General features: G+C 54.9%; 1 protein-coding gene across 1 annotated transcript in view; it reads left to right on the top strand.

The window, feature by feature from the left end:
* Positions 1-1,077: 1,077 nt before the first annotated feature.
* Positions 1,078-12,928, top strand: part of QSOX2 (quiescin sulfhydryl oxidase 2) — a 35,381-nt gene continuing 23,530 nt past the window's right edge. Inside the window, exon 1 of the mRNA XM_063082480.1 lies at positions 1,078-1,437. Within this exon, the coding sequence (XP_062938550.1) occupies positions 1,116-1,437 (322 nt within the window). The 5' untranslated portion in view covers positions 1,078-1,115. The remainder of the gene's footprint in view (positions 1,438-12,928) is intronic.

Genomic DNA, 12,928 nt, shown 5'->3' on the forward strand with positions numbered 1-12,928 from the left:
GTTTGTGTTCAAGTAGCCCTTACTTAATAATAGCCCTTAAAGCATAAGAGCACAGTGCCCAATTCAAAAATTAAACTTTATCATAGGTATGTACGTACAGGAAAAGGTATAGCGTATCCAGGGTTCGGTGCTACCCAAGGTTCCAGGCCTCCACTGGGGGTGGAACAACCCTCCGAGGATAACAAGGGACTGCTGTATAAAGAGCAGATAGACGACTGCACTGGTATAAATGCACTTTAAGTTGAAATCATAACCTTTACTTCTATAACAGTTAATGGCCCGTAAGTGCACGGCCGTCTAGAACAAGAATCTGAACTTCAGGCCAGTGGATGACCATTGCCGACCCAAATCAGCTCCTCATCCCCTGTTTCATTGGGTCACGTAGTGGGGAGAAGATTTTGATGTGTGTGAAAATGAGGAATAGCGATTTAAAAACCAGGGTCCTGTTCAACTAAGGAAAAGAGTGAACGGAACTTCATTTTCCAGGTTTGCGGAGGAACGGGCCTTGCAGCCGAGGTCGACGTGGACGTCCGAAAACTTCTCACTGAGCCGTCCAACTTGGCGTGGCTCTTTTGCTACATTTCCTAAGAGTTAAAATCTCATTCAAAAGTCGAGGCCAGGGCCGCAGACCCTCCGACGCCCTAGGTAGGGTGGCCCGGAGAACACTGACACGGGAGCCCGGCTACACAGATACACAGCGAATCGTTTTTATGTTTAAGAGAGTCCCGTTAAATGTGCATTTCACATATGGGACACGGTTAGACTAAAATCACGACTCGCTGTCTGCCTGACATTCCCACTTCATCCGCCCTCGTAAGTTTCCACTTCGCTGACTCTGGCGACCCAAGCCCAGACTCCGGGAATCGGGGGCGGGGGCGGGGGCGGGGCGCGGCCACGAGCGCGGGGCGGGGTCGGGCCAACGGGGCGTGGCCACGAGTGCGGGGGCGGGGCGGGGCCCGTCGGGGGCGATCCACGCTGCAGGGGGGAGGGAGCGCCTTCGGAGGGGCGTGGCCGACGCGGCGGAGGGGCGGGGCCGCGGGTGTGGGCGTGGCCGGCGCGCGGCGCGTGACGGCCGTTGCCAAGGTGAAAGGTCGGCGCGCCGGCGGCATTCTAACATGGCGGCGGCCGGGGCGGCGACGCGCGGCCCGGGAGCCCGAGCCCGAGCCCGAGCCCGGTGCCCGCCCCCGGCGCGGGTCGCGCGGCTGCCGCGGCTGCTGGTGCTGCTGGCGGCGGCGGCGGCGGCGGGGCCGGGGGCGGGCGGCGCGGCGCGGCTGTACCGCGCGGGCGAGGACGCCGTGCGGGTGTTGGACAGCGGCGGCGTGCGCGCGGCCACGACCAACAGCTCGGCCGCGTGGCTAGTGCAGTTCTACTCGTCGTGGTGCGGCCACTGCATCGGCTACGCGCCCACCTGGCGGGCCCTGGCCGCGGACGTGCGAGGTGAGGCGCGCGGGCCCGGCGCTCCCGTCGCCTGGCGGAGTCGGAAGGAAGGGAGCCCCCGCCTCCCCGAGCCTGGTCGGAGCCCTCCGGGTGTCCCTCCCGTCCGGCCGTTTCCTGACACGCGCGCGCGCACCCCAGCCCGCGCCCAGGATCCCCGCTCCTGCCTCGGACCCCCGGCCACCCCTTCCCTTTGGGTCGTCGGCGTCGTTGTCCTCCCGTATGGTGGATACGCAGAGCGAGCCCACACCCGAGAAATCCGAGTGGTCCGGGGACCCGCAAGGCATGTCGTCTAGGTCGCCTGTTCACAGACCTGCAGCCCTCGGAATCGCGTCCGCCCCCAGGCCCCCGGGTGTCCCCAGGCGCGTCTGTTCCGCGCCGCCTCGTGCCGCACCCTGAGTCACTGGCTGCTGTGCCCGCAGAGGTGCAAGGAGGGCTCGCAGCTCCCTCCCGGGGGCTTCGGAACGGTGTGCACGTCTCTGAAGTGGAAGCGCCTCGCCGCAGGACGGAGGGTGGCAGGACTCGGCTAGTGTGTGCTAACCTCTAATTACACATCTCAGTGAGCGAGAGCGGCAACTAATTGCTGCTCTTTCTACCTCAACCTTTGTGTTTAAGCTGTGTTTTTCTCATATTCAAACAGATTTATAAGCAAACTTTTTTTCAAGTCTGAATAGGGCTTTTGGACATAAATGTCAGTGATTATCTTTAAAATGCATCCTCTTCTTATCTCAGGGTGTTGGGGCTGTTTGATTCAGGAGTCTGTTCTCTCCGGTCTAAAGTGTTCTGAAGTCCCTACTGTTCTCACTAGTCAGAACTGAGATCGGAGACTGCAAAGAAGGGACAGAAAACTCCTTAGTGGGCTTTTTGGTTTTATAATAGACTTTGCTTTTAGAAAAACAAGCAATTCAGTAATATGGAGACTTTTCAGTTCTTCGTTATTCTGTGGCGGAAACACAGATGTGTAAATATGGATATGTAAATCAAATGCAGCTCACCCTGGCGAGACTTTTGTCACTTGTTTTGTGCATGTTGGTTTTGTTTTTTTCAGTTTAGTACCTGAAATATAAAAATCATAAACCAGATTCAGATATTGCAGATGATTCTGGAGTTGAGCCAGCATGTAGGGAGACTTGAAAATTGTCCCTGGAACTTGGAAGGAAGGTTAGGTCTGAAATAGTAAAATCTATACCTAATGGTGTGATGAAATTAACTAAATAAGGTAACCTTTGAAAGGCTGTCCATCTTCCCAGACAGGGCAGAAAGATTGGGCCTGAGACTGAAGCCAGACGTGGCTGAAAGTGAGAGGCAACCGCGGCCTGCCCAGTGGGGGCAATAGCACGGCGAGGAGGAGAGGGGGCTGCAGGGTGCTGAGGCAGAGGGTCCCAGAGCCAGACCAAGCCCGTGAGGTTTCCCCAGGCATAGGTGGGGTGGAAAGGGACACAGAGCCCTCGGCGCTGAGGACTGTCCCACTCATGGTCCCCAGAACTCATTCTTTTTTTTTTTTTTTTTTTTTTTAAAAAGATGACCGGTAAGGGGATCTTAACCCTTGACTTGGTGTTGTCAGCACCACGCTCAGCCAGTGAGCAACCGGCCATCCCTATATAGGATCCGAACCCGTGGCCTTGGTGTTATCAGCACCGCACTCTCCCGAGTGAGCCACGGGCCGGCCCCCCCAGAACTCATTCTAAGGCTGTGGTTTTCAAAGTGGTGTCACCTGGGAAATGCACGTGTCAGCCCCAGCCCAGGCCTACTGAGTCAGAAACTGGGGTCGGGGGAGCCCAGCGTCCTGCCAGCACAAGCCCCAAAATGGGAGGATCACTGATCTAAGGGCATTAACCCGCAGGACACCTGCAAGAAAGGGCCCGTGACCAAGGGAGATGGGAAACGTGGCATATGAACTCCCCCTCGTGGACATCCACCACACAAGAACCTTAGAATCAGCAAATTCATCAGTAAAGGAGGCCTTCACTCTAACCCTTTGCCTCCTGTGTGATTGACTTCAGGACACTTTTTGTGCCTGATTTCAGCAAACTCCCTACAAAATGTGGGAAAGAGCTGCCCTCTCTGAAGGCCAGGCAGCCCCTCCGCATGGCACCATGCTCTCCGCTGTCTCCCCTGAGAGGGCTGTCCCTCAGTGGAGAGGTGCCCGTCACCCACAGCAGTGCAGAGGTCCAGTGTGTGCTGTGTCTGTAGTCTTTGTTCCCATTGTCACCACTTTGATCCAGACCAGTCACCTGCGAATTGGGTCATGCTGCTGATCCCCTTGGAGCACACAGACCTTGAATTGGGCCCTCTCGGCTGCCTCTTCCTGCTTCCCTGAAAATAGTTTCCAGCCAGTTTCCCCCATCCAGCCCCCCTGCCCCCAATCGCTGCACACCTGTGGCTTTTAGGAAGAGCATTGTTATGGTGCAGGCTCTGCTCCTCAGCTTGAGGTAGCCTCGGTGGGGGGAGCCTGAGCTACATGAGCGTCTGCACCCCCTGTGCCCCTGTTGCCTCCTAATTGGAATGAGCAGAAAGGGAAGGGTGGGGGCTCTTCCCCAGCTCTACTCAGTGCCCTACCCACAGCTCAGCTCACCTTCCTTTCCCTAAAGGAGCTTTAGCTCTTCACTTTCACTGGCTTTTTCAAGTTTGGGGAAATGTTTTTTCTTATAAGAAGATGGCTTAGCAAACAAAAGATCTACTGTTTGGTGTAGCTAAGTGCCATTCTAGTGTTTATGTAGATCTGGCTTAGGCCTGTCACTTCTAAGTACTTTGAAAAACAAAACCCTGCTGTGTTCCTGAAAATCCTTTGGCCCGGAGCTGTGGTGGTTAGCTCTGTCTGTGATGCCACCTCCTTTTGTGATGGAAGTTGGACACCTGTGGCCTGAGGCCACACTTTGATCTGTACTTTGACCTCTGAAATCTCTGAAATGTCTCTGCAAAGACTCAGTGGACCACAGGAGTGTGCCCTGAAGGTGGAGCGGGTGTCCTTGTCTGGCACTCTCTGCCAAGCAGAGAGCTGGGAAGCAGGGCACGTGTTCTGTCACTGGCCCTAGAATTCTTAAGGATACTCGAAAGATCACCCCACGTGCAGTATTTCTGGAACTGCCCTGCAAGGCCTTAATGCTCTTATGCTGAGGGAGGTGGTGTGTGGGGCTGAGTGAGGTTGCCTTGCTTACCTGGGGTCACAAGCTGAGTGACAGACTGGGCTCTGCTGCAGCGGCTCACGTCCTGTGCCTATATGGACGGGTGGCTGGGAAATGGTCATTTCCCATGTCTCCTGTGGACAGGGGGCAGGATGCTCATTATTGCTGCCAGGAGGTGTCCCTGGTCTGCCCTGGACTTCCTGGAGGTGCATTAGACTATGGTGTTCCCCACAGGGCCTGTTATCTGTTCACTGGAAGAAGACAAGAGAAGGGCTGAGGGAGGCAGGAGGTGCAGGTGGTAGGGCCTGGCCCGGGAGGGCTGCGGGAGCGCACCCGGACTCTGGAGGCAGCGCTGAGATGGTGGGAGAGAAAGTTAGAGTCTGGCAGTGGAGGCAGCCTCCTTGTGGGCCCAGAAGTCGCCTAATGCAGCCCCACTGTCACGGGAGCCGCGGCTAGTGAGGCAGGCTCAGCTGTGAGACCAGGCTGCCCGCACGTTGTCGAAGGCACAGCACGGGACTGTCCACTAAGAAGAGCCTTACAGACCAGAGAACTGACAGTTCATGTAGCAGAGGGACCCAGGCCACAAACACCGCCCCTCCTTCCTGACTGAAGGCAAATTGGGGGACTCGACCATTCTCTGCAGCTTTTCCTTTCTTGTCTGTCAACGTTGTGACACTTTAACATTTAACTGAGAGGTTGACATCATTGGAATTGCCGTTTGCCCTGAAACACCCTGGAGTGCTGAGGACTGTACTGTGTACAGTTTTGGTTGAACAAATCTGGGCGAAATGCTGGGAACGAAGAGGAGACCAGACCCCACACTCCACACCCAGTCAAGGCTGCAGTGGAGTGCACCTGGGTTTTCTCAAACCGGCCATAGGTGACTTGGATAATTTGTGCTAGGCTCTACTGGTTGGTATGTGGGTTTAATTTCTACCCAGGCCTATGTATCCTAAACCTGTGGCTTGAACTTGGAGCTTCTCCAAGAAGACCTTTGCTCAGCCAGGAGAGGCCTGCACCAGAGAGAGAATGTTCTCTCATGGCTGGATGTGGGATGAGAGAGCCTGTGTTGCCTGGGCTTTTCATGAGGGTGAAGAAGCCGTAGTGGAGCTCTGTACCTTAAACACAGCACTCAGCGCATTCATTTGAACCTCGGAGGTTAATTAATCTTTAACCATTTTCTAGAACTAATTGATGCTTGATCATAAATCAGACCTCTGTAGACTTTTCCCTTAGAACATGACAAGGAATGGTGAAAGGCTTGATCTTGTTAGGTCAAGGAACAGAGATACTTGACAAACAAATTTGAAATTATGTCATAAGTGTGTCTAAGCCTGCGGCACTGATGTAGCCACACTGGTGAGTGGGAGTGAGAGTCGGCACGTGGGTGGGCTTCTTCTGCTGGAAGTCCCAGCTGTGCTGAGCCAGGAGGGGTGGCCCTCTGTGCCTCCCAGCTGGTGCTTTAAAAACCCTGAGTGTGGGTGGGGCGGGGGGCACACGGCCAGTGAAAGCTTCCATTTGCATTGTTTTAGAGGCTTCTTTCCTTTGTGTAGTGGGACCTAGACAGGTGGGAAGGGCAGGAGAGGCGAGGCTACCCGCTGAATGAGACTGGTACCCTGGAGCCAGACCTTGTCATGTTTTGTGTTTTACTTGATAAACTAGACTGTCATATCTTTTGTGCTGCTGTGAATACCCGTCCATCTGCCGGGACCCTCGCAGTGACTGCTGGCGCCTGTTCAGCTGCGGAGGGTGGCCTGTGCAACTGAAATTCTCCCTCATCCGCCTTGGCCTTCCCAGCTCGCGCAGGTGGCGCTCGTTCAGAGGCAGAGGCCTTGTGTGGGATGTCGGCATGCCCCTTCACTAGGACGTGGGGTGGGATGCCTTTTATCTGGACTGTGGCTTTGCCATTGACTTGCTGATGCACGGGAAGGTTGAGAAATCAGGGCAGATCCTCTGCCTCTGCGCCCTGGTGGAACCAGACTTTCCTCTCCCTGCCAGTGCGTTTGTAGGTGAAAATAGAGCCTGGGTCTGCTCTGCAGTAGTTCACGCACCTGTTTGGATGTGTACTGGGTGCTCTGCCTGCCCCGAGCTCTGTGGCAGGCCGAGATCGGCAGTGCCCACGGTCCCTATCCGCTGGAACCTGCACTTTTGAGGGAACAGCAGACAGCAGACAGACAAGTAAAGTAAGTGAGCTGACCACAGATTGTAAGCCCCAGAAAAACAAGCAGGCTGACTGAAAGGCTTGGCACAGGGCAGTGGAGGAGGGCCTGGAGGAGGCAGTGTCTGAGACTCAGAAGAGGAGGAGCAGCCAAGTGAAGGGCTGTGCGGAGGGAACAGTGAGTGTGCAAGCCCAAGGCAGCAGGACTACTGTGTCCAGAGAACTCTGCATGGGCCCATGTGGCTCGAGGGGGGCGAATGAGAAGGTTCCTGATGGGTTGGCAGCAGGTGGCCACGGGCTCAAGGCTTGTGGGCCTCGGCAGTCAAGAAGCCAGAGAATGCTTTTAAGCAGGGAGATCTAGTTTCAATGAAAAGTCACTGGCTGCTCTCTGGAGAGCCGATGGCCAGGAACCAGCTGGGCAACAATGGCATACAGCGGGGCACAGGGTCAGCACCAGCGTGCTGGGGCAGAGCTGATGGTGTGTGGGGCCTGGGCTGGGGGGCAAGAGAGAGAAGCACAGGCACGCTCGTCCTTCTGAGGTGACTTCAGGTTTGTGAGTGTCCTGCCAATGAGCAGAAGCCAGGGCTCTGCCTTCCAGGTAGAACTGCACTTTAGGCTTGTAGATGGTTTTTGGCCAGAACTTACTTAAGGCCACATCTTGTCTCCTAGGAGCACGAGAGAGTACAGGGAAGGAGACACTTGCCTGGGGTTGGGCACGGCCTTGGCACTTGCCTGGGGTTGGGCACTGACCAGGCAGTGTCCCCTTCTGGCTAGTTTCCTTCTACATCCTGCTGTTCAGGAAATACTTGTCAGAATTTGGAACTATGACAAAAAGATGGGTCTCATATCCTCTCAGTGTCATCTTGGGGCTCACTGATGGCTCATTATCTGGGGATGTCCCTTTGCTTGACCCTGCTGTTCACCGCTCAGCCAGCCTCTGAGGCTGCACATGAACTCACAGACCTCCTCTGGGAAAGAAGCAAACAACCTCTGTCCAGCAGCAGAAGAGACCCCAGAGGTCATGGCTTTTCTTGCCCTGTAGGACGTATCTCTGTCTCAGCCCTGCTGTCCCTGCTGCCTCGTCGTGAGGTCCCCCAGTGCTCCCTTTCCCGGGCTTACCCTCCGACCGGCCCCTTCTGCAGTCAGTTGAAGGACATCCTGGACACGTGTTTACCCTGCATGTGTGTGGGAATTGCGCTCTTAGCTTTTTGAAGACTGTACTTCGACACTGGCATAGGGCAGACTCCGAACATGGAATGCTCACACTGGTAAATTTACCCAGCATTGTATTGATCAGAGGTGTCAGTGTAGGCCGGCCAGTGAGCTCAGTTGGTGGAGCACTGCAGTGTTATAATGCCAAGGCCAAGGGTCTCTGGACCGGCTGGCCAGCTGCCAAAAACAAAACAAAGGTGTCAAAGTGGAAGTGAGCCTGGCAGCCATCTCCCCCGCACCCTGGAGCCACTTTGTGGAGTGACTGTCGCCTGTGCAACCAGCACTGTGCCTGTGGTTCTTTTCACCCACGTGACAAGAGTGTCATATTGGTTACAAATTGGGAGAAAACCAAGTTTTTTTCTTTTTTCCTTTTCAAGTCAGCAGTTGTGTCTGTATTTCAAAAGGCAGGCTCCACCTATTGGAGGCCTATTAAGGTTGAGGGCAAATCCAGAATTGTTGGATAGGCTTTGTACTGTGCCCCGTTCCCTGCGTGGTTGCATCTGCAGCCCAAACCATGGGTTTCCCGGGGCCCAGTACACTCCTTCCTCTCTCCTGGTGCCCCTTTAGGAGCGCTGCCTCCCTGGGCAGGAAGATCGGGGGTTCGGGAGGGATGCCTGGCCTGCACAGCTGAGTGGAGAGGTCAAGTCGGTGGAGGAGTCTGGGCTGGGGGCTGGGGTGAGGCCGGGAGGAGCCAGGAGGCTGAATCACGGTGGGCAGCCATCCTCGCCCTCTGCCCCGCTGCCAACTCAGGACATGGAGGGAGGAGGCTGCTGCGCCAGTCATCTGTAGCCACGGAGTTACATACACGATGTTACGATGAAACCTGCTCTCTTCAGCCCAAATCTCTGAGACCAGACAGGGCTGTTGGTTACCACGTTAATATGAGGAGATGGCCTGCAAGGTGCGTGGCTGGATGAGGACCATCAAGCAGCTGCCTGAATGTGACTCTGGGCATGCAGGGCAAGGAGTGGCAGCCAGTCTGCAATTCTCGCTGGCCAGCATGACCACCGAGCTGCTTGTCAGAGTCATCTGCCTTAATCTGGTTAAATGTCGCAGTGTTTATGAGTTCTTCCTGCTTGTCAGTGGCTACCCGTGGCTCTTGGAACAAAGAACAAAACCCGCACTGAGATCCGCAGCCTCGTGGTCCGGCTGCTGACTCTGCTGACCAGCCCTGCTGAGTCCTCAGCTGCCTGCAGGGCCGCCTTCCCCCCCTGCCTTGGGGTCTCTCCACCTAGAGTTCCCCTCCCCCCACTTTGGGACTCTGGTCAGTCGTCACTCTCCATTAGGGCCAGGCAGTGTCCCTGTCACAGTGTCCCTGGCACGGCACTTGTCGGTCACCATGAGTTTGACCTTTCTTTGTGTGTGCATGTTGCTCTAGGCCCTGCTCTGTGGGCTGTGAGCAGGCTTTTGCTCGGCACTGTGTCCCCAGCACCTGCGAGTGCCAGGCTGTGTTGAGTGCCCTGGCTCACTGTAGTGGAGAGACTCACTTGCCTTGCTGGTGCGTCTGATCCTCCCACACCTTGGAGAAGTGGCTCTTACTTGGCATCTTCACTTTACAGATGGGGCAACCAAGGCACAAGGACATCGATAACTTGCCCAGAGCCCAACGTGAGGCTGGACAGTCTGGTCCAGGTCGGTGTCTTGACCTGAAAGGTGACGTCTGCTGAGGGCTGGGCCCGTGGGTGGTGGACGTGGCTGGGCCTCATGGCAGGTACTGAGCAAGAGGAGCTGTCCAGGAAGACTGCCAGAGGAAGCTTCGTTCAGATAGGACGGGCCCTGTAAGGGACAAGGTGGGGTCCAGGTAGAGGGCCCAGATGCATGAGGACCCAACGGAGTAAGAGCTGGAGAGACTGGCCTTGTGCCTGTTGGGGTGGGACGTGGTGAGGCTGGGTCATGGGCCTCAGGGAGCTATGGCCTTGCTTCTGAGACCACGGAAGCCATTGGGGGTTCCTTCAGGGCCCTTTCCAGTCTCTGCTTGCTGCAGCTCAGCCCATGTGAGGAGTCATGGTGACACCTGCCTCACTCCCAGGAAGGCTTCTAGGGACAGTGTGTGTAGTGGATTGAATTGTGTTCCCCCAAAACTCACTGAAGCTTGAATTGTGTCCCCCACGTTTTATGCATTAGAAACTTAGCCCCCACTGTGACTGGTAAGAGGGTGGGAAATCCTGTTATGGTAATTGAAAGGTGGAGCCTTGAAGACATGATTGGGTTGTAGGAACTTGCAGTAGTGAATGGATTAAAAATGGTGGTGAGGGGCGTGGTTCTGAGGGCTTTAAAAGAAGAGGAGAGTCTGTCTCTCTCTCTGCTTTCTCTGCTTCCACCATCTTGCATTGTGAGACCCCTGGGTCACTGTCACCACCACTAAGACTCCCATCAGATGTGTTCCCTGTATTTTGGACTTCCTAGCTTCCGAAACTATTTTCTTATAAATCACCCAGTTCCAAGTATTTTGTTATAAGCAGCAGAAACAGACTAACACAGTGTGGATCAGGTGTGCCGTGGGCTCCATCTCCTGTCTCTTTGCTAAGTGTCTTCTTTGCTGAAAAGAATTTGCCACCATCCTGCTGATGCGCATTGTGAGCGCTGGGCTGGATGAGGTGTTACCCCTGCCGGTTTTTTCTGGGGTGTTAGGAAAGCAGCGCTCTCGACAAAGATGGGAGGGGAGGAGCCCACCCCACCTCGTGGTCTCCCCTGCCTCCCTGTTTAGTGTTTGGAGTTTTTGGAGTTGGAGAGTGGGATGGCTCCAGAGCCTGTGGTCTGTCCTCACCAGGAGAGCCTGGCAGACGGGGCGCGTGAGGGGCGGCTCGCTGGGCCTCAGCAACATCGCTTGCTGGATGATGTTCATGGAATGGGCTATGGGAGGAAGCTCAGGTGGGAAAGTGGGAGTTGGAGGGTGTCTGGCACACTGAGCACTAAACAGCCAACCGCGAGGAGCCCCTGGGCACAGTCCCGTCAGCCCAGCAGTGCTGGACATGGGGCTGCGAAGTGGGTTACCGCTCCCCAGCCCTGTCCTCTGACTCAGTCCCAGCTCAGTCACCCGGCTGCCCCCTGCCATGCCCTGGGGTGGGCACCAAGCTGATGGGGGGCCGGGGCCTGCCTTCTGCATGTAGGGCCTTATGATCTAGCTGAGAGAAGGTGCGAAATACATTGGGAAAACAAAGGTGATTTGTTTTTCCAAAGAATTGATTTTCTATATGTTTAGAGAAGCAAAATGTCACATGCAAGCCTTTTTAAAGAAATTGGCGAGGTAATTTATTTACTCTGCGTGTGTCTGTCCTCAGGTTAGAGGAGCGAATGTTTGGGATGCAGTGTTGGAAGTGAAATGAATTTGAAGAGGGGAGGGTGTCCTCTCAGAGGTAGTACAGTGAGGGGTGGAGAATATTCTGGAAATACACCTAGTGTCAGTCAGGCATGTCTGTTTGAGGACGTTGGCCCTCCACACTTGGGGCGTGCATTGTGTGTGGGTGACGGGCCCTGGAACCACTGGCTGACTTGAGCCTTGGGCAGACTCCTCAGCCTCTCCACACTTCAGCCCCCACCTGTAGTACCCTGTTTTTTTCCACCAGGCCACCTCTATGCCAGATAATTTGGTAAGAAACGTTGTAAACTATGAAGTGCTGTGTACACTTACTTGTTTGGAAGCAAGACTGGTAGGGAGCTTTTCGGTGTACCACTGCTGACTCTGGCGGACTCCAAGGCCCCTTCCAGCTGGGCTCAGGACTTGAAGAATTACATCCTTAAATCCTGATTTGAGGGCTGGCCCATTAACTCGGCTAGTTAGAGTGCGGTACTGATAGCACCAAGGTCCGGGGTTCCATCCCTGTGCTGGCCAGCTGCAAAAAAAAAAAAAAAATTGATTTGAGTGTTTACTTATCACAGGAGAAAAATAGATGGAAACAACTAGCCAATGTTTGGTCCCGAGGAATCTAAAGCCTGGTTGGGAAGACAGAGCCTGTGAAGAGTCAGTGTGGGGTGGGTTTGGGGTTTTGAAGGCCCCGCTGCCACTCTGGGAAACACTTCGTCCTGGAGTGCTTTGATGTGACGAGGACGTCACTGGAGCCGACTGTTGATCATCCCATATTTCTGGGCAGCGCCCCACAGTGGATGTTTTGGGTGGGGTGGGAGGCACGGGAATCAGCCAGCAGTTCTGATGGCTTGCTCTGACCGAGGCCTGTGGCGCCAAGGTGTAGCAGGGCAGGTCAGGCCCCTGTTCTTGTGGACCTGGCCCTTCAGCATCTGGATCCCTCATTCTGGGTGTTAGGACGTTTTTTAATGCAGGGCTGACAGCCATTCCCACCAGCCACCTTTTCTCTAGTGCTGTGTTAGATTTAGGAGAGTTATAAAAAGTCTGTTTTGCCAGGTACTGTGTGGAGCCGCCGTACAGTGGGGACTCCAGGCAGGTAGAGGCCATGAGAAACACAACACAGGCGACCGCAGAGGGCAGACGCGCAGTGCACGACGTCGGCAGGCACAGGACAGTGGGAGTGTGTTTCACGTTTGTTCTTACAAGTAACATATACTTAAGACAAATATGAAAACCAGAGAAAGTAGGACCAAGTCCCACCAGGAAATCCAAACCCGGGTGAATGTCTTTGAGCGTTTTTTCTGTTTCTAGGTTGGCTTGGTTGCCTCACATGGCTGTGACTCTGTTGTGTGCACAGTTTGGGCTCTCCGTTCATTTTCTCACTTCCTCTCTCTGGGCTGAAGGGTGCTTTTTTAAAAGAGTAGAATGGGGCTGAGCCCGTGGCGCACTCGGGAGAGTGCGGCGCTGGGAGCGCAGCGTCGCTCCCACCGCGGGTTTGGATCCTATAAAGGAATGGCCGGTGCACTCACTGGCTGAGTACCGGTCACGAAAAAGACAAAAAAAAAAAAAAAAAAAGAGTAGAATGAAAGTGTGTCATGGAAATTCCCAGTAAAGAATGAAACCATATGGGATTGTAGCTGGGTAAGAGGGAGCAGGGAGTGATGCTTTGCCCAGACGAATGGGGACAAGGTGCTG

This window comes from Cynocephalus volans, chromosome 17 (genome assembly GCF_027409185.1).
Source record: "Cynocephalus volans isolate mCynVol1 chromosome 17, mCynVol1.pri, whole genome shotgun sequence".
Taxonomy (NCBI): domain Eukaryota; kingdom Metazoa; phylum Chordata; class Mammalia; order Dermoptera; family Cynocephalidae; genus Cynocephalus; species Cynocephalus volans.